This window comes from Pristiophorus japonicus, chromosome 4 (assembly GCF_044704955.1).
Source record: "Pristiophorus japonicus isolate sPriJap1 chromosome 4, sPriJap1.hap1, whole genome shotgun sequence".
Taxonomy (NCBI): Eukaryota; Metazoa; Chordata; class Chondrichthyes; family Pristiophoridae; genus Pristiophorus; species Pristiophorus japonicus.
Genome location: NC_091980.1, coordinates 236624798 through 236647244, shown reverse-complemented (window position 1 = coordinate 236647244; position 22447 = coordinate 236624798). Strand labels below are relative to the sequence as shown.

Below are 22447 nucleotides of genomic sequence, written 5' to 3'. Positions count from 1 at the left end.
GACTTTGGAGGGGAGTGATGTTATGTATGTAATCTTTACAAGTGTGTAAGACTTACCACCAGGGGCGCACCTGTTGGAGACCCAAGGGTCACCTGCACACCCCGGGCAAGCAGGTATAAAAGGCAGTCTACCATGCTGCTTCCTCACTCTGGAGTTACATTAAAGAGACCAAGGTCACAACAGTTTGAGCTTACAATATACAGTCCTGTGGAGTTATTCTGAACATAACACAGAGACATTGTGTTATAGATTTTATTAGAGGGAATATCACTTACAGACAACATACATGATGATGCAAAGGCTGCGGGAGATCTCACATTACATATCCCTGCTCCGTTTCCTGCCCTCACCCACCAGTATATTCATGCAGCATCAAAAAGCGAATCCAGGCTCCTCTACAGCAGATCCATTTGGTTAGTATCTCACTGTTCTATTATGTGAAACAAAGGACAGAGAAAACATTTCTATATTTGAAGTTTAATACTTGTGACTTGGCAATAACTGTTACTGACAACACAAAGAAAATACATTTTGTGGGACATTATGAAATATCAAAAGTAAATCTCATTGAATTTCTTGTCATACATCAATAAAAAGTTCAGTTTTTAAACAAATAACTCACTAATTAGCGCGAATCATAATTTCACCCATTAGCAAGGCTATCAAATCAAGGCATATTGTGAAGTGGATTTTCAAAATACAGTGGAGTAGATTCTGGCAATCGTTTCCGATAATACTTTCGGGAGACAAGAAGCAGTATAAACATTTCCAGGATCTTTAAATGTTGGTCTATTTCTGTAAACAAAATAGTAGACATGTGTTATTGTGAGCTAGGGAACTGAATGAAAATCAGAAAAAGTTGAAACAATATTTAGTTTCTGTACTAACTGCAGATAAGATAAACATTACAGGAATAAACAAATGAATTGATCGGGGAGAGAAAAAGCTAAATTAAAAAGTCAAATAACATGGAACAATACAAACAGTAAGAGACTGGAAAATAGAAAAGTGAGGAACAATAAATATAAAAACAGTGTTATATTTAACTCTTTATTGCAAATGTGTGGATTTCTTGGTGTTATTTTCTAATAAAAGTGGCAGCTTTATTCTAGGAGATCAAAAAAGTGCACTGGATTCAAATGTAAAAAAATTGCTCTGTGGGTTTGGTACCTCCACAGATGGATGTTCTTTATATCCTGATCAGATCATGTGATTCCAGGACCTCCAATTACATATGTATTTATTCAGTATTGTTGTGTAAACATTGTTCATTTTATTTCTGGATATAATCCTGTCACGTTTCAGTTAGTAACCTTAAAAACCAAGGGGCAGGGATTTTTGAAAGCTGGCATTTTGGGGAAGCTCTCAGACCAGGAGGATTAAGAACATAATATCATTAAAAATAGGTGCAGGAGTAGGCCATTTGGCCCTTCGAGCCTGCTCTGCGATAGCCCTCTGGGATAGAGAATTCCAAAGATTCACAACCCTGTGAGTGAAGCAATTTCTCCTCATCTCAGTCCTAAATGGGCGATCTCTTATTCTGAGATCCCCCTAGTTCTAGGCTCACCAGCCAGGGGAAACATCCTCCCAGCATTTACCCTGTCAAGTCCCTTAGGAATTTTATGCATTTCAATGAGATCACCTCTCATTCTTCTAGACTCTAGGGAATATAGGCCTAGTCTACTCAATCTATCCTCATTGGACAATCCCCCCCATCCCAACCAACCTTTTATTGTATTCCCTCTAAGGTAAGTATATCCTTCCTTAGGTAAGTTGATCAAAACTGTACACAGTACTTTAGGTGTGATCTCACCAAGGCCCTATGTAATTGCAGTAATCCTTTTGTAATTATGGCTAACATACTATTTGCTTTGCTAATTGCTTGCTCTCCCTGCAGGTTAACTGTTATATATGTGGACTTGTATTTACTCTGTACAGCCACCAGAGGGCTCATCCCCTGGAGTCCCAAGGGATCCCATAATCCCTTGGGAGCACAGGTATTTAAGGAGGTTTCTCAGGTTGGAGAGGTACTCTGGAGACCTGCAATAAAAGATTACGGTCACACTTTACTTTGAGCTCACAGTGTTCAGTCTGACTCTTTCTCGAAACACAACAACTGGCGACGAGATACAGATAACGAACCCAAAGATGCAGAGAACAGTGGCATCCTGGAGAAATTTTCGGAGGAAGATGATTGGGAAACTTTTGTGGAGCGACTCGACCAATACTTTGTGGCCAACGAGCTAGATGGGGAAGAGAGCGCTGCCAAACGAAGGGCGATCCTCCTCACCATCTGTGGGGCACCAATGTATGGCCTCATGAAGTATCTGCACACTCCAGCGAAACCCACAGAGAAATCATACGACGATTTGTGCACACTGGTCCGAGAGCATTTGAACCCGAAGGAAAACATTCTGATGGCAAGGTACCGGTTCTACACCTATAAAAGGTCTGAAGGCCAGGAAGTGGTGAGTTATGTCGCCGAGCTAAGACGCCTTGCAGGACATTGCGAATTTGAAGGACATTTGGAGCACATGCTCAGAGACTTTTTTGTATTTGGCATTGGCCACGAAACTATACTTCGCAAACTTTTGACAATAGAGACCCCAACCTTGAGTAAGGCCATAGCGATAGCCCAGGCGTTCATTGCCACCAGTGACAATATGAAGCAAATCTCTCAGCACACAAGTGCTGCTACAAGTACTGTGAACAAAATGATGTTGTTTTTGAATCGTAACATACAGGGCAGGTCACACATACCTGCAGCTGCACGTCCGCAAATGACTCAGAGTCCAACATCAAGGGTGATGAATGCAAGGCCATTAACACCTTGTTGGCGCTGCGAGGGTGATCATCGTTTCTATTCATGCCGATTCAAAGAGAACGTTTGCAAGGGCTGTGGAACAATGGGACACCTCCAATGAGTGTGCAGGCGAGCTGCTAAGCCTGATAAACCTGCAAACCACCATGTTGCAGAGGAGGACAGATCCACAGAGGATCACGATGAACCAGAGTCTCAGATAGAGGAGGCAGAGGTATATGGGGTGCACACATTCACCAGGAATTGTCTCCCGATAATGCTGAATGTTGAACTAAATGGACTCCCGGTGTCAATGGAGCTGGACACGGGCGTGAGCCAGTCCATCATGGGCAAAAAAACTTTCAAAAGATTGTGGTGCAACAAGGCCTCAAGGCCAGTCTTAACTCCAGTTCGTATGAAGCTAAGAACTTACACGAAAGAACTGATTCCTGTAATCGGCAGTGCTACCGTAAAGGTCTCCTACGATGGAGTGGTGCACAAGCTACCACTCTGGATGGTACCGGGCAATGGTCCCACACTGCTTGGCAGGAGCTGGCTGGGAAAGATACGCTGGAACCAGGGGACACAGTCTTAGGATAAGTGATAGGCCATTTAGGACTGAGATGAGGAGAAACTTCTTCTCTCAGAGAGTTGTTAACCTGTGGAATTCCCTGCCGCAGAGAGTTGTTGATGCCAGTTCATTGGGTATATTCAAGAGGGCATTAGACATGGCCTTTATAGCAAAGGGGATCAAGTGGTATGGAGAGAAAGTAGGAAAGGGATACTGAGGGAATGATCAGCCATGATCTTATTGAATGGTGGTGCAGGCTCAAAGGGCCAAATGGCCTACTCCTACACCTATTTTTTATGTTTCTATGTTTCTAACTGGGACGACGTCTGAGCACTATCGCCCGCTGACGACACTTTGTGTGCCCAGGTCTTAAACAAATTTCCTTCGCTGTTCGAACCAGACATCGGGAAGTTCCAAGGAGCAAAAGTGCAGATCCACCTAATTCCGGGGGCGCGACCCATCCATCACAAGGCGAGAGCAGTACCATACATGATGAGAGAAAGGGTAGAGATTGAGCTAGACCGGCTGCAACGAGAGGGCATCATTTCACCAATCGAGTTCAGCGAGTGGGCCAGTCCTATTGTCCCAGTCCTCAAGTGAGACGGCACCATCAGAATCTGTGGCGATTACAAAGTAACTATCAATTGTTTCTCTCTGCAGGACCAATACTCAATAGCAAAGGCCGACGACCTCTTTGCAACACTGGCGAGAGGAAAAACGTTCACGAAGCTGGATCTGACTTCAGCCTACATGACGCAGGAACTGGAGGAATCATCGAAGGCCCTCACCTGCATCAACAAGTGCAAGGGTCTTTTTGTTTATAACAGATGCCCATTTGGAATCCGATCAGCGGCGGCGATATTCCAGAGAAACATGGAAAGTCTACTGAAGTCAGTCCCACACACCATGGTCTTCCAGGACGACATCTTGGCCATAGGTCGGAACACAGTCGAGCACCTGCACAACCTGGAGGAGGTTCTTAGTCGAGTCAACCGCGTGGGGCTCAGGTTAAAACGCTCGAAGTGCATTTTCCTGGTGCCAGAAGTGGAGTTCTTAGGAAGGAGGATTGCGGCGGACGGCATCGGGCCCACCAACGCGAAGACGGAGGCAATCGAGAACGCACCGAGGCCACAGAACGTGACGGAGCTGCAGTCGTTTCTGGGACTCATGAACTACTTTGGTAACTTCTTACCGGGTCTCAGCACACTGCTAGAACCACTACATGTCTTATTATGAAAAGGGGGCGAATGGGTTTGGGGCAAAAGCCAAGAAAATGCCTTTGTAAAAGCGAGAAAATTGTTCTGCTCAAACAAATTGCTTGTGTTGCATGATCCATGTAAGCGTTTGGTACTAGCATGTGATGCGTCATCATATGGCGTCGGGTGTGTATTGCAACAAGCTAATGATTTTGGGAAACTGCAACCGGTTGCTTATGCATCCAGGAGTGTGTCTAAGGCTGAGAGAGCCTACAGCATGATTGAAAAAGCAGCGATGGCGTGTGTCTATGGGGTAAAGAAAATGCATCAATACCTGTTTGGGCTAAAATTTGAATTGGAAACTGACCATAAGCCACTTATATCCCTGTTTTCCGAGAGTAAAGGGATAAATACCAAAGCATTGGCCCGCATCCAGAGATGGGCGCTCACGTTGTCCGCATACAACTACGCCACCCGCCACAGGCCAGGCACAGAAAACTGCGCCGATGCTCTCAGTGGGCTGCCATTGGCCACCACGGGGGTGGAAATGGCGCAGCCCGCAGAACTAGCCATGGTTATGGAAGCATTTGAGAGTGAGCAATCACCCGTCACTGCTCGGCAGATCAAAACCTGGACAAGCCAGGACCCCTTATTATCTCTAGTCAAAAGCTGTGTGCTTCACGGGAGCTGGTCCAGTGTCCCAGTGGAAATGCAGGAAGAGATAAAGCCGTTCCAGCGACGCAAAGATGAAATATCTATACAGGCAGACTGCCTTCTGTGGGGCAATCGAGTAGTGGTCCTCATCAATGACTTCCACAGTACCCACCCAGGCATCGTAATGATGAAAGCAATAGCCAGATCCCACGTATGGTGGCCCAGTATCGATGCGGACTTAGAGTCCTGCGTTCACAGATGTAATACATGCTCGCAGTTAAGCAATGCACCCAGGGAGGCGCCGCTAAGTTTATGGTCTTGGCCCTCCAAACCTTGGTCTAGGGTACACGTCGACTATGCAGGCCCGTTCTTGTGTAAAATGTTCCTTGTGGTTGTAGACGCATACTCCGAGTGGATTGAATGTGAGATAATGTCGGCTAGCACGTCCATTGCCACTACTGAAAACCTGCGGGCCATGTTTGCCACACATGGCTTACCCGATGTCCTAGTGAGCGACAACGGGCCATGTTTTACCAGTGCTGAGTTCAAAGAATTCATGACCCGCAACGGGATCAAACATGTCACATTTGCCCTGTTTAACCCAGCGTCCAATGGTCAGGCAGAGAGAGCAGTGCAAACCATCAAGCAAGGCTTGAAGAGGGTAACTGAAGGCTCACTGCAGACTCGCCTATCACGAGTCCTGCTTAGCTACCGCACGAGACCCCACTCACTCACTAGGATCCCAACTGCTGAACTGCTCATGAAAAGAGCACTTAAGACAAGGCTTTCGATAGTTCACCCTGATCTACATGAACAGGTAGAGAGCAGGCGGCTTCAACAAAGTGCATACCATGTGTCACGCAAGATTGAAATCAATGATCCTATATTTGTTTTAAATTATGGACAAGGTCCCAAGTGGCATCCCGGCACAGTTGTGGCCAAAGTGGGGAGCAGGGTGTTTCGGGTCAAACTTTCAAATGGACTCATTCACCGGAAACACTTGGACCAAATCAAACTCAGATTCACGGACTATCCTGAGCAACCCACCTTGGACCCTACCTTTTTTGATCCCCCAACATACACACCAATGGCAACCGGCACCACGGTTGACCATGAAGCAGAACCCATCATCCAGTCCTGCAGGGCCCAACACACCAGGCAGCTCAGCAAGGCCAACTGCACAGCAGCCCAGTGAGGGCCCAACAAATGATTCAACAACACCAACCTTCACACCGAGACGATCAACCAGGGCAAGAAGGACTCCAGATCGACTCACATTGTAAATAGTTACACTATTGACTTGGGGGAGGGGGGGGAATGTTGTTATATATGTGGACTTGTTTTTAATCTGTACAGCCACCAGAGGGCTCATTCCCTGGAGTCCCAAGGGATCCCATAATCCTTTGGGAGCACAGGTATTTAAGGAGGTTTCACAGGTTGGAGAGGCACTTTGGAGACCTGCAATAAAAGACTAAGGTCACACTTTACTTTGAGCTCACAGTGTTCAATCTGACTCTTTCTCCATACACAACATTAACTTTCTGTGATTTATGTACAAGGACACCCAGGTCCTTCTGAATACCAACATTTCCCAATCTCTCACCATTTCAAAAATATTCTGCTTTTCTATTTTTCCTACCAAAGTGGATAACTTCACATTTCTCCACATTATATTCCATGTTCTTGCCCACTCACTTAACCTGTCTATGTCCCTTTGCAGCCTCTTTGTGCTCTCCTCACAACTTACTTTCCCAGCTAGCTTTGTATCGTCAGCAAACTTGATACATTACACTCAGTCCTCTCATCCAAGTCATTAATATAGATTGTAAATAACTGAGGCCCAAGCCCCGATCCTTGTGGCACCCCACTAGTTACAGTCTGCCAACCCGAAAATGACCCATTTATCCCTACTTCCTGTTTTCTGTCCGTTAACCAATCCTCAATCCATGCTAATATACTACCCCCAATTCCATGAGCCCCAATTTTGTCCAATAATCTCTTGTGCGGTACCTTAGCGAATGCTTTTTGATTTGTCAAACATGATTTCCCTTTCATAAATCTGTGTTAACTCTGCCCAATCATATTATTGTTTCTAAGTGCCCTGTTACCACATCCTTACTTATAGATTTGAGCATTTTCCCTACTGCTGATGTCAAGCTAACTTGTCTGTAGCTCCCTGTTTTCTGTCTCCCTCCTCTCTTCAATAGCAGGGTTACATTTGTTAACTTCCAATCCGAGAGGAACATTCTAGACTACAGGGAATTCTGAAAGATCAAAACCATTGCATCCACAAATCCGTAGCCACCTCTTTTAAAACCTTAGGATGTAGGCCATCCGGTCTCGGGGATTTGTTAGCTTTTAGTCCCATTAATTTCTCCAGTACTATTCCTTTATTAATACTAATTTCTTTAAGTTCCTCATTCTCACTAGACCCTTGGTTCCCCACTATTTCTGGAATGGTTTATGTGTCTTCTTCTGAGAAGACAGATATAAAGTATTTCTTTAACCTATCTGCCATTTCCTTATTCCCCATTATAATTTCTCCTGTCTCTGTCTGTAAGGGAGCCACGTTTACTTTTGTTAATCTCTTTCTTTTTACATACCTATGGATGCTTTTGCAGTCTGTTTTTATATCTCTTGATAGTTTACTCTCATATTCTCTTTTCTCTCTCTTTATTAATTTCTTGGTCATCCTTTGCTGAATTTTAAAGTGCTCCCAATCCTCAGGCTTACTACTCTTTTTGGCAATATTATAAGCCTCTTCCTTTAACCTAATACTATCTTTAACTTCTCTTTCTAATCAAGGTTGGCGCAAATTTCCTTAAGGTATATTCGTTGCAAATTATGAATTGTTTATTTAAATGTTTGTCATTGCTTATGTACCGTCATATCTTTTAATCTAGTTTCCTGATCTACTTTAGCCAACTTGCCCATTATACCTACATAGTCTGCTTTGTTCAAATTTAAGCCACTAGTTTTGGACTTAACTAAATCAGATGGATGAAAAATTGTTCTGGAAGAAGGGAGCGAGAAAGGAGGTGTGCGTATAATGTTTTATCAAGAACTTTGTTGATGCCTTTGTCAGGAGAAGTCATTGAAAAGCGTAATTAATCCCTTATGGACATTTGACATTAGAGTTACATTGGCCAATCTCTCAGGGTATTGCATCTGGAAAGTCAAGACTAAGTATAGTATTCAGGTCAAGTAGGGTTAGAAGGCAGGGGAATAATTGTACCCAGGCGGGGAAAGGGGAAGGGAAAACAAAGTGGAATACAACTTTCTGATCATAGAAGATAAGGCCCATTTATGGGAATCAGTAGATTTCAGCATTATCTGCTTTTAAAACCTGAAGTTGTAACACCTTAGATTAATATAATTCCTGGCCTAGAAATTCGACTGCACCCAAAAACGGACACGCAGGAGACGGGGTGCGGGTTGTGCACTGTACTCACCCATTCACGTGGTGGCATGAACCGTGGGAAACCCGTGCTGGCACGTCATATACTGAGACAGGTGTGCAACCAATACAACCCATCTTGCTTATTGGCTGCACATCTGTTTGGGTGGGGCCACAAATCGAGTAACACTGGCACCAATTAATAGCAGCCCACAACTCTTAAAGGGGAGATGCACTTTGGCAGCAGACAGGAGGAAAGGTTTGAAACTGGGCAACATGGATGGAAGACCTACAGATAAGCACCACCCCCCCTCCCCCAATTCACAGATTCAATGTTGGAGGCCCCTGTTTGGAGAGTCAACAGGAAGAGGCAATCCATGCATCAACATTGGGAAGAGATGGCTTAGGAAGTCAATGCCAAGAGCTCCGCTCCCAGGCTCTCGCTGCATTGCTGAAGTTTAATGATTTTATTTGGGTTGTCAAGGTAAGGATCCTAACTCTCAGCTCACACCTGTAACCCCATTATTCACAACCCTCCCCTTTCTTGCTTCCCTTCACTTTCCTACAATAATTGCACCACACTTCACTTCACCTCCTTCTCCTCCTACTCACACACTCTGCAATGGGGTTCACTCCACATAAATGGAAAGAAACAGAAATAGATAGCCAGCTAGATAGATAGATAGCTAGACAGACAGATGGATGGATGGACAGAGAGACAGACATTTTTAGACAGAGAGTTAAACTTCTTCTTCTTCTTCTTCTTCTTCTTCTTCTTCTTAGGTAGACCTTGAATCAAGGATGACTTGCTTCCACACCAAAAAGGGATGAGTTCAATGAGCTCACAGGTGTTTCAATGAAGGACCTAATATTCCAGGTTCCAAACTGCATATTGAAGGGTGGAAGATGCCTGTGCGTGGATTTTTTCAACGTGTGGTGGCTGTTGCACACCAGCCACCACACGGACTTGACAGAACTTGGTCTTGGTCTAATGGCAAAGGTTAACCAAGGTGACTGGAGACCAGGTCCACTGCATGGACCTAGTGCGCGCACATATCGCAGTGTAGGCTGGCCTGTGCTGCCCCTGGGCACACGTCTCTTCTGGGCCCCAATCACGTCGCTCTGCAATCTCTCGCCGATCCTTCGCCCCGATCTCGCCGCTCCTGCTCTACCTGCCTGGGTTATGGTGACGTCCAACCCAGTTGCCCTCTTCACAACTGTCGCCCTCCTGGATGGGCTCGTACTGTACCCTGTTGTGCCACACTGCTCCCAGGCCGCCGCTCGCCGCTCCTTTTATGGCCCCGACCTGCCGCTGATGTTCCCATGCAGGTAAACACACATTATGGCCCCAAGTTTCCACACGCGGCGAAAAAGGCGCCCCTCAGAGCTGGGCGCCTGTTTTTCGCGCCGAAAACGGCGCCTGAAAAAAAACGCGGTATTCTCGAGCTCCTTGCAGCTCGATGTCTGCTTGGCGCAGCGCACAGGGGGCGGAGCCTACCACTCATGCTGATTTTGTAAATAGGAGGGGGCGGGTACAATTTAAATGACTTTTTTTGGTGCCGGCAACCCTGCGCATTGGAGCATTCGCGCACGCGCAGTCTGAAGTAAACATTGGCACTCGGCCATTTTTAAAAGTGCTGCAGAAAAAGTGAAAATTTGTTTATTGAACCCTTGTAAAGGCTTGCATTTTAATTTTCTTGATATTTCTGTATATGAGGGAGTGCTTTTAGCAGCACTGCTGAATAAATCACCTGCTGAATTAATGTTGGCTCTTTAACCAGTGTTACTGCAGCAACTGTTCATTTTAATTCAGCCTTTACAACTCGTTACCGTTTCAATCTCTACCACTCATTCTGTAATTAAAGATAGACTGTGATAAACGGGACACATGCACTTGTTTGAGACTATTCAAATTCTTTGTAGCTGTTCAATTTTTAACATTTTTTAATAAATCCACATTGCCCTTCCATGATCAGCACTGAGGCTGCTTGCTGCTTCTTGCCCCTGCCATCGGGACCGACGCCACACCGCTGCCTGAAAGGCCTGCCTGAAGCACTTTCACACAGGTAGGAACATGGTTTATTTAATCTTTTCTTTGCTTATAAATTTTTATTCAGGTTGGATTTATTTGTATAATATTTGTATAAGTATAATTAAGGATTGATTGTAGAATTTAATGACTTCCCTTCCCCCCCCCCTCCCCCCCACCTCGTTCCCGACGCCTAATTTGTAAACTGCGCCTGATTTTTTAATGTGTAGACAAGGTTTTTTCAAGCGTACAAAAATCTTCACTTGCTCCATTCTAAGTTAGTTTGGAGTACGTTTTCACTGTGGAAACTTTCAAATCAGGCGTCAGTGGCCGGACACGTCCCCTTTTGAAAAAAAAATTCTGTTCAAAAGTGAAACTGTTCTACCTGACTAGAACTGCAGAAAGCTTAAATGTGGAGAATTCCGATTTCTAAGATACTCCGTTCTCCACCAGTTGCTCCTAAAAATCAGGAGCAAATCATGTGGAAACTTGGGGCCATAGAGACAGATATCAAGAGGAAATGAGGCAGTGAGAGTCATGAACAGTGCGAGTCTGTGATTTAAATGTCCCCGGTGATCGAGTTTACCGGAATCGATACTGGTAACTCGAAAATGGCATCCACCGCTGGAACCGCAGTAGAGAATGGCCATCTTGTGGCATTAATGTGTGGCACTGAAGACACAAATTTTTAGTCCATAGACATTAGAATAAAACAGAAAATAGAAGATTAAGATTATGAAGCTTATGGAGGATTGCAAATGTTCAAAAAAGGGGAGAAGGATAAACCTGGCAATTACAGGCCAGTCAGTTTAATGTCAGTGATGGGGAAGTTTTCAGAGACAGTAATCCAGGAGAAAATTAACAGCCATTTAGACAAGTATGGACCAATAAAAAAGAGCCAGCATGGATTTGTTTAGGATAAATCGTGTTTTACTAAATTGATTGAGCTTTTTGATATGGTAACAGAAAACAGAAAATTTGACAAAAAAGGCTCCTATGTTAAGCAGCAGTCTAACAGGACAAACCAGTAACCAGGAGGGGATGACCCCTTTAAATAACACTCCTACCGGGGCCTTCTTAACTATGTCATGATTTGCTAAGTGAGCTTATTGCATGGCGAGTCAGGCACTGGGCCAGACAATTTCACAAAAGGACCCTAAAACCAGCGTAGGACCCTTATTTAAGTATTATAATTACGTTTTTGCATGCTTCCAGCGCACGTCCTGGATGACTATGGGATGTCCGATTCAACATGGTGGACGACGCATTTCTGGTGTTGGATCCCTAGCCGTGCATTTAGCACCTGATTTAGCATCGGTTTATATTAAGAAAGGTAAATATTACAGGAATAGGAAGGTGCTGAATATTTATATTAGTACTCTTAAGTATGACTTAACTGCAGATCTTAACCTAGTTATAGTTTTGAAGTGGAATAAAAATCCTGACAAAATTTTCAGAGGAATAGTCCACATTCAGAATTATAACAACACTATTGCACACAATACTGAAATCTATCACTTTTATATCAAGTACAAGTTAATATAAGCATTGTCATTGTTAATATATTACAAAGATTTCCATACTTTAAAATATCTTGCATTTCACATGAAATATCACTTGTTAATAATGGATCTGCTTACGTGTAGCTCTGCCTTTTGAGGAATATAGACCCACACAGGGAATGACATTATAGGTTGCAAGGCAGTCTAGAATCAGTGGCTGCAGATTGTCAAGGATAGTATAGGTGATTATAATTGCATATTTGGCCACAAGATGATAGCCTGCTTCTGCAATTCCAAAGGCAGCCTTCAGTAACAAGTTAAACACATACAAGGACAATAAAGCAGATATGTTCATCAGGATCTTGATGTAAAACAAGGGATTGGTTGGATGTACCTGCAACACAAAGTTTCACTCGTTCAAAAGAAGTTTTGGCTTTTTGACTGCCATGTTAAGATTTTTCTACTACATCACAAAACAAACATTTTCCATTTCTACCAAAGCATGATATAATTAGAGACCTCAATAAGCATTGATTTAAGTTAAGAGAAGGCAAACATTGCAGTTTACATGGATGAAACCCTAAATTGAGGAGACCAGTGGTATGGTGTATTCATATATATGTTTGTGCTATGCTCAGTATCATGACATAGGCTTGTCACCATCAGTTCCAAAAGTTATTGATTTTACCTGAGCAGTTTAGGGAAGGCATCAAAAAACACTTCATGCTGTTTTAGAGCATCATCCAGCAACTGTTTGTAGGATATATTTGGCAAAGGCCTGGGAAACGTTGTCTCCCAAGGATGAATGTCAAACAAACTTTCAACCTCAAACTGGGCAAATTTGATCACTTAAGGTTTAGATGTGCTAGTCTTTTTAAAATAATTGCTGCCCATATAATAAAGTGGCACACACACTATCATTTCACTGATAGTGATTTAAGTTTTCTCGCTGACATCGATTCTCTGAGGTGTGCAACTGACCTCATAATGGAGCTGATAGAAATAGAAATAGATGGTTTCCAGTAATTGAGGGTCTAGACCAGTGGTGGGCAAAATACGGCCTAATGTTCATATCCGGCCCGCCAAGTCTTCTATCCGGTTTGCTGGATGGGGCAGAAATAGAACACGAGCCGGAGCATGAGATGCACATTCGTCTATCCACTTTCACTTCTCATGGGTCAGAGACAAACCCAAAATGCAGCCAAGGAAACACCATAGTAATACTTCATTCAAATTAATAATTTACCAAAGTCCGATCTTAAAAGGATCCGTTCCATGATTCTGGGCTCCAATGGCAGACTTCCATACCCAGAATGCACTGCATACTCAAATATGCCCTATCCAATTTAGAGTGGAGTCATGGCTGCTCATCGCCACAAATCTTTTGCCGAAAAAAGTGACCGACACTGCATCTTTCCTCTCCGGGTATCCAGAATATGACGGCAGGGGAGTTCTCATCTGGCATCAATTGGGATAGCATTAGTAATCTTTGCAGAGGGACATAAGGATGACTGAGGTGGGAAATTGATGCTGACACAGGCTCTAAAGAGAGTACAGTTCCATTTCACAGCACTGATTTACAGAGACCAGAAGATACTACAACATTTTCAACTTTTATCTTTGATTAATTTCTAGGCGGTATCGAATACATGTTGTATATTTGAGATAGCATCTGACCACTATCTGAATTTATGTTTATGCAATGTTTATGTTTATGCAATGTTCCCTCTAATTGTTTTTCACGTGCGGTCCCTTTAAATATGCTGTGTGGCCACAAGCGCAGTATTTTTCCCAGCGGCGGGAGCTGGGCAGCAGCCTGCACAGGACCACGCGATTGGTGGAACATTGGTGGGCGGCCCTCAACAGCTCACCAAAACTTGTTAAGTGGCCCTCCAGCGCAAATAATTGTCTACTCCTGGTCTAGAAGGAGGATACATAGACATAATATAAATGTGAGTGATTTAGGAGAGAGAGAGCAGGAGAAACTTTTTTAGACAAAAGGTTGTGATGCTGTGGAATGCACTATTGGTGATAATGATTAAAGTGGAGTCCATGTCAATATTTAAGAATAAGATAGGCAACTGGTTGAGGGAAAAGGGAATAAAGGGATATGAGAACAAAATAGGCACATAGGATTAGGACAACTGCTTGTTGGGTTGAATAACTTGTATTGCATTGTAATTTCTATGTAATTCTATGGTTGGTCATTAGACCACTGACCACTGACATGGGAAGGAGCCTTCGTTCAACAACAACAATTTTTATTTATATAACACCTTTAACGTAGTAAAACATCCAAGGCGCTTCACTGCAGTGTTACAAGACAAAACAGATAAATTTGACACCGAGCCATGTAAGAAGAAATTATGGCAGATGACTAAAAGCTTGGTCAAAGAGGTATGTTTTATGGAGCGTCTTAAAGGAGGAAAGAGAAGTAGAGAGGCAGAGAGGTTTAGGCAGGGAGTTCCAGAGCTTAGGGCCCAGGTAGCTGAAGGGACGGCCATCAATGGTTGAGCGATTACAATCGGGGATGTTCAAGAGGGCAGAATTTGAGGAGTGCAGACATCTCGTTGGGTTGTGAGGCCGAAGAAGATTATAGAGATAGCAAGGGGCGACGCCATGGAGGGATTTGTAAACGAGGATGAGTATTTTGAAATTGAGATGTTGTTTAACCGGGAGCCAATGTAAGTCAGCAAGCACAGGGGTGATGGGTGATCATGATTTGGTGCGAGTTAGGACACGGGCTGCCGAGTTTTGGATGACCTCAAGTTTACTTAGTGTAGAATTTGGGAGACCAGCCAGGAGTGAGTTGGAGTAGTCATGTCTAGAGGTAACAAAGGCATGGGTGAAGGTTTCAACAGCAGAAGAGCTGAGGCAGGGGCAGAGGTGAACAATGTTACTGAGGTGGAAAAAGGCACTTTTAGTTATGCCATGGATATGTGGCCGGAAACTCATTTCAGGGTCACATATAACACCTAGGTTTCAAACAGTCTGGTTCAGCCTCAGATAGTTGCTATGGAGAGGGATGGGGTAAGTGGTTAGGGAACGCAGTTTGAGGCGGGGACGAAACATAGAAACATAGAAAATAGGTGCAGGAGCAGGCCATTCGGCCTTTCGAGCCTGCACCACCATTCAATAAGATCATCGCTGATCATTCATCTCAGTACCCCTTTCCTGCTTTCTCTCCATACCCTTTGATCTCTTTAGCCATAAGGGCCATATCTAACTCCCTCTTGAATATATCCAATGAACTGGTATCAACAACTCTCTGCGGCAGGGAATTCCACAGCTTAACAACTCTCTGAGTGAGGAAGTTTCTCCTCATCTCAGTCCTAAATGGCTGACCCCTTATCCTTAGACTATGTCCCCTGGTCCTGGACTTCCCCAACATCGGGAACATTCTTCCTTCATCTAACCTGTCCAGTCCCATCAGAATTTTATATGTTTCTATGAGATCCCCTCTCATCCTTCTAAACTCCAGTGAATACAGGTCCAGTCAATCCAGTCTCTCCTCATATGTCAGTCCTGCCATCCCGGGAATCAATCTGGTGAACCTTCGCTGCACTCCCTCAATAGCAAGAATGTCCTTCCTCAGATTAGGAGACCAAAACTGAACACAATATTCCAGGTGAGACCTCACTAAGGCCCTGTACAACTGCAGTAAGACCTCTCTGCTCCTATACTCAAATCCCCTAGCTATGAAGGCCAACATAACATTTGCCTTCTTCACCGCCTGCTGTACCTGCATGCCAATGTACTAATGTACCATGACACCCAGGTCTCGTTGCACCTCCCCTTTTCCTAATCTGCCGCCATTTAGATAATATTCTGCCTTTGTGTTTTTGCTACCAAAGTGGATAACCTCACATTTATCCACATTATACTGCATCTGCCATGCATTTGCCCACTCACCTAACCTGTCCAAGTCATCCTGCAGCCTTTTAGCATCCTCCTCACAGCTCACACCGCCACCCAGCTTAGTGTTATCTGCAAACTTGGAGATATTACACTCAATTCCCTCATCCAAATCATTAATGTATATTGTAAATAGCTGGAGTCCCAGCACTGAGCCCTGCGGCACTCCACTAGTCCCTGCCTGCCATTCTGAAAAGGACCCGTTTATCCCAACTCCTTGCTTCCTGTCTGCCAACCAGTTCTCTATCCACGTCAGTACATTACCCCCAATACCATGTGTTTTAATTTTGCACACCAACCTCTTGTGTGGGACCTTGTCAAAAGCCTTTTGAAAGTCAAAATACACCACATCCACTGGTTCTCCCTTGTCCACTCTACCAGTTACATCCTCAAAAATTCTAGATTTATCAAGCATGATTTCCCTTTCATAAATCCATGCTGACTTGGACCGATCCCGTCACTGCTTTCCAACTGTGCTGCAATTTCATCTTTAATAATTGATTCCAACATTTTCCCCACTACTGATGTCAGGCTAGCCGGTCTATAATTACCCGTTTTCTCTCTCCCTCCTTTCTTAAAAAGTGGTGTTACATTAGCTACTATCCAGTCCATAGGAACCGATCCAGAGTCGATAGACTGTTTGAAAATGATCACCAATGCATCCATTAATTCTAGGGATACTTCCTTAAGTACTCTGGGATGCAGACTATCAGGCCCCGGGGATTTATTGGCCTTCAATCCCATCAATTTCCCTAACACAATTTCCTGTCTAATAAGGATTTCCTTCAGTTCCTCCTTCCCACTAGACCCTCGGTCCTCTAGTATTTCCAGAAGGTTATTCGTGTCTTCCTTCATGAAGATAGAACCAAAGTATTTGTTTAACTGGTCCGCCATTTCTTTGTTCCCTCTGATAAATTCACCTGAATCTGACTGCAAGGGACCTATGTTTGTTTTCACTAATCATTTTCTCTTCACATATCTGAGAAGCTTTTGCAGTCAGTTCTTGTGTTGCCAGCAAGCTTTCTCCCATATTCTATTTTCCCCCTCTTAATTAAACCCTTTGTCCTCCTCTGCTATATTACAAAATTCTCCCAGTCCTCAGGTTTGCTGCTTTTTCTGGCCAATTTATATGCCTCTTCCTTGGATTTAACACTATCCTTAATTTCCCTTGTTAGCCACGGTTGAGCCACCTTCCCCATTTTATTTTTACTCCAGACAGGGATGTACAATTGTTGAAGTTCATCCATGTGATCTTTAAATGTTTGCCATTGCCTATCCACCATCAACCCTTTAAGTATCACTTGCCAGTCTATTCTAGCCAATTCACGTCTCATACCATCGAAGTTACCTTTCCTTAAGTTCAGGACCCTAGTCCCTGAATTAACTGTGTCACTCTCCATTTTAATAAAGAATTCTACCATATTAAGGTCATTCTTCCCCATGGGCCATCGCACAACAAGATTGTTAATTAGTCCCTTCTCATTACACATCACCCAGTCTAGGATGGCCAGCTCTCTAGTTGGTTCCTCGACATATTGGTCAAGAAAACCATCCCTAATGCACTCCAGGAAATCCTCCTCTACCACATTGCTACCAGTTTGGTTAGCCCAATCTATATGTAAATTAAAGTCACCCATGATAACTGCTGTACCTTTATTGCACACATCTCTAATTTCTTGTTTGATGCTATCCCCAACCTCATTACTGCTGTTTGGTGGTCTGTACACAACTCCCACTAGCGTTTTCTGCCCTTTGGTATTCCGTAGCTCCACCCATACCGATTCTACATCAACCAAGCTAATGTCCTTCCTTACTATTGCACTAATTTCCTCTTTAACCAGCAACGCCACCCCACCTCCTTTTCCTTTCTGTCTGACCTTCCTAAATGTTGAATACCCCTGTATGTTGAGTTCCAAGCCTTGGTCACCCTGGAGCCAAAAGACAAAATGGCTTTGGTCTTCCCAATATTTAATTGGAGAAAATTTCTGTTCATTCAGTACTGGATGTCAGACAAGCAGTCTGACAATTTAGAGACCATGCAGGGGTCGAGAGAAGTGGTGGAGAGGTAGAGCTGGGTGTCATCAGCATACATGTGGAAACTGATTCTGTGTTTTCCGATGATATCGCCAAGACAGAGACCTCCTCACGAGCGACATCATGACCAGCAGAACTTATGATAAAATATGTGAGGACATTTCTGCCATCCTCATAACCACAGTATGGAAACACACAAGAACCCATTGATTCTATTCATTGGAGGTGCAGAGCTACAGCAGTATCTGTTTACCTCTCTACAACCCAATCAATGCTGGATATAGAAAGCAACTTTCACACCTGGGCTTTAGATAATATCTTTCAGCAGCTGTTGTCCCAACAGGTTATAAGGCCAAAAGTAAAATGAATTTGGATATCGTCAACCATGTTCCTAATTTGCCTGGATTCAAATGCAAAACAGCTCACAAATTGACAGAATCACTTAACATCCGAGAAAAAATATAAATAGTACATTATTTTTTACTGTAATTATATATTGAAGATTTCAAGCTTTCTAATGATACACATTTATAGCAGTTTTATTCTAGAACAGTGTAAGGAATGTGAGGGATTATAATTTCCATCAAAAACTTACAAACTCTACTTGGGGAGAAAATATTTATTTAAATAAAGAACAAACCTCCGTTCCCAGGGACACTATATAACTTTAGTTTAGTTTTGTTAAAAACTGATGCAAACTCTTTCTCTTCTATAACAGTGGGTAAACTTTAGCATTGTTGTTGCCAATTTAAGTGTATCTAAGGGTTAAGTCATGACAGGAGAGCTCGGTCACGTGATATGCTCCTCCTGTACCATGTGGGAACTCAGGGACACTGCTGGTGTCCCTGACGACTATGTGTGCGGGAAGTGTATCCGCTTCCAGCTCCTGACGGACCGTGTTGCGGAATTGGAGCTGAGGATGGATTCATTCTGGAGCATCCACGATGCTGAGAATGACGTGAGTAGCACGTGTAGCGAGTTGGTCTTATCACAGATGAAGGGTCCACAGCCAGCTAGGGAATGGAAGACCAGCAGGAAGAACAGTGCAAGGAAGGTAGTGCAGGGGTCCCTGCAGTCATCCCCCTGCAAAACAGATACACCGCTTTGGGTACTGTTGAGGAGGGTGACTCATCAGGGGAGGGCAGCAGCAGCCAAGTTCATGGCACCGTGGCTGGCTTTGCTGCACAGAAGGGTGGGAAAAAGAGTGGGAGAGCTATAGTGATAGGGGACTCTATTGTAAGGGGAATAGATAGGAGTTTCTGCGGCCGCAACCGATACTCCAGGATGGTATGTTGCCTCCCTGGTGCAAGGGTCAAGGATGTCTCAGAGTGGCTGCAGAGCATTCTGGAGAGGGAGGGTGAACAGCCAGTTGTCGTGGTACATGTAGGTACCAACGATATAGGTAAGAAGCGGGAAGAGGTCCTACAAGCTGAATTTAGGGAGCTAGGAGTTAAATTAAAAAGTAGGATCTCTGGATTGCTACCAGTGCCACGTGCTAATCAGAGTAGAGGAAGCAGGATAGTTAGAATAAATACGTGGCTTGAGCAGTGGTGCAAGAGGGAGGAATTCAAATTCCTGGGACATTGGAACCAATTCTGGGGGAAGTGGGATCTGTACAAAAGGGATGGTCTGCACTTGGGCAGGACTGGAACTGATGTCCTAGGGGTAACATTTGCTAATGCAATTCTGGAGTGTTTAACCTAATATGGCAGGGAGATGGGAACCTATGCAGCGAGATAGGGTGAAGTAATATGGAGGCAGAAACAGATGGTAGAAAGGTAAAAAGCAATAGTGGAAGGCCGAGTAAACAAAGGCAAGAAACAAAAAGGGCCACACTACATCATAATTCTAAGAGGACAAAAGGGTGTTAAAAAAACAAGTCTGAAGGCTTTGTGTCTTAATGCAAGGAGTATCCGTAATAAGGTGGATAAATTAACTGTGCAAATAGATGTTAACGGATATGATGTGATTGGGATTACAGAGACGTGGCTCCAGGATGATCAGGGCTGGGAACTCAACATCCATGGGTATTCAACATTCAGGAAGGATAGAATAAAATGAAAAGGAGGTGGGGCAGCATTGCTGGTTAAAGAGGAGATTAATGCAATAGTTAGGAAGGACATTAGCTTGGATGATGTGGAATCTATATGGGTAGAGCTGCAGAACACCAAAGGGCAAAAAACGTTAGTGGGAGTTGTGTACAGACCTCCAAACAGTAATAGTGATGTTGGGTTGGGCATCAAACAGGAAATTAGGGGTGCATGCAATAAAGGTGCAGCAGTTATCATGGGTGACTTTAATATGCAGAGAGATTGGGCTAACCAAACTGGAAGCAATACGGTGGAGGAGGATTTTCTGGAATGCATAAGGGATGGTTTTCTAGACCAATATGTCGAGCAACCAACTAGGGGGGAGGCCATCTTAGACTGGCTGTTGTGTAATGAGAGAGGATTAATTAACAATCTCGTTGTGCGAGGCCCCTTGGGGAAGAGTGACCATAATATGGTGGAATTCTACATTAGGATGGAGAATGAAACAGTTAATTCAGAGACCATGGTCCAGAACTTAACGAAGGGTAACTTTGAAGGTATGAGGCGTGAATTGGCTAGGATAGATTGGCGAATGATACTGAAGGGGTTGACTGTGGATGGGCAATGGCAGACATTTAGAGACCGCATGGATGAACTACAACAATTGTACATTCCTGTCTGGCGTAAAAATAAAAAAGGGAAGGTGGCTCAACCGTGGCTATCAAGGGAAATCAAGGATAGTATTAAAGCCAAGGAAGTGGCATACAAATTGGCCAGAAATAGCAGTGAACCCGGGGACTGGGAGAAATTTAGAACTCAGCAGAGGAGGACAAAGGGTTTGATTAGGGCAGGGAAAATAGAGTACGAGAGGAAGCTTGCAGGGTACATTAAGACGGACTGCAAAAGTTTCTATAGATATGTAAAGAGAAAAAGGTTAGTAAAGACAAACGTAGGTCCCTTGCAGTCAGAATCAGGGGAAGTCATAACGGGGAACAAAGAAATGGCAGACCAATTGAACAAGTACTTTGGTTCAGTATTCACTAAGGAGGACACAAACAACCTTCCGGATATAAAAGGGGTCAGAGGGTCTAGTAAGGAGGAACTGAGGGAAATCCTTATTAGTCGGGAAATTGTGTTGGGGAAATTGATGGGATTGAAGGCAGATAAATCCCCAGGGCCTGATGGACTGCATCCCAGAGTACTTAAGGAAGTGGCCTTGGAAATAGCGGATGCATTGAAAGTCATTTTCCAACATTCCATAGACTCTGGATCAGTTCCTATGGAGTGGAGGGTAGCCAATGTAACCCCACTTTTTAAAAAAGGAGGGAGAGAGAAAACAGGGAATTATAGACCGGTCAGCCTGACATCGGTAGTGGGTAAAATGATGGAATCAATTATTAAGGATGTCATAGCAGCGCATTTGGAAAGAGGTGACATGATAGGTCCAAGTCAGCATGGATTTGTGAAAGGGAAATCATGCTTGACAAATCTTCTGGAATTTTTTGAGGATGTTTCCAGTAGAGTGGACAAGGGAGAACCAGTTGATGTGGTATATTTGGACTTTCAGAAGGCTTTCGACAAGGTCCCACACAAGAGATTAATGTGCAAACTTAAAGCACATGGGATTGGGGGTAGTGTGCTGACATGGATTGAGAACTGGTTGTCAGACAGGAAACAAAGAGTAGGAGTAAATGGGTACTTTTCAGAATGGCAGGCAGTGACTAGTGGGGTACCGCAAGGTTCTGTGCTGGGGCCCCAGCTGTTTACATTGTACATTAATGATTTAGACGAGGGGATTAAATGTAGTATCTCCAAATTTGCGGATGAAACTAAGTTGGGTGGCAGTGTGAGCTACGAGGAGGATGCTATGAGGCTGCAGAGTGACTTGGATAGGTTAGGTGAGTGAGCAAATGCATGGCAGATGAAGTATAATATGGAGAAATGTGAGGTTATCCACTTTGGTGGTAAAAATAGAGAGACAGACTATTATCTGAATGGTGACAGATTAGGAAAAGGGGAGGTGCAACGAGATCTGGGTGTCATGGTACATCAGTCATTGAAGGTTGGCATGCAGGTACAGCAGGCGGTTAAGAAAGCAAATGGCATGTTGGCCTTCATAGCGAGGGGATTTGAGTACAGGGGCAGGGAGGTGTTGCTACAGTTGTACAGGGCCTTGGTGAGGCCACACCTGGAGTATTGTGTACAGTTTTGGTCTCCTAACTTGAGGAAGGACATTCTTGCTATTGAGGGAGTGCAGCGAAGGTTCGCCAGACTGATTCCCGGGATGGCGGGACTGACATATCAAGAAAGTCTGGATTA

The 22447-nt window shown here is 43.9% G+C and overlaps 1 protein-coding gene across 1 annotated transcript in view; it reads right to left on the bottom strand.

Moving 5' to 3' along the window:
* Positions 1 to 266: 266 nt before the first annotated feature.
* Positions 267 to 22447, bottom strand: part of LOC139262750 (organic solute transporter subunit alpha-like) — a 112496-nt gene continuing 90315 nt past the window's right edge. Inside the window, exons 9-10 of the mRNA XM_070877901.1 lie at positions 12288 to 12543; positions 267 to 795 (exon numbers count right to left, since the gene is read on the bottom strand). Of these exons, the coding sequence (XP_070734002.1) occupies positions 668 to 795; positions 12288 to 12543 (384 nt within the window). The 3' untranslated portion in view covers positions 267 to 667. The remainder of the gene's footprint in view (positions 796 to 12287; positions 12544 to 22447) is intronic.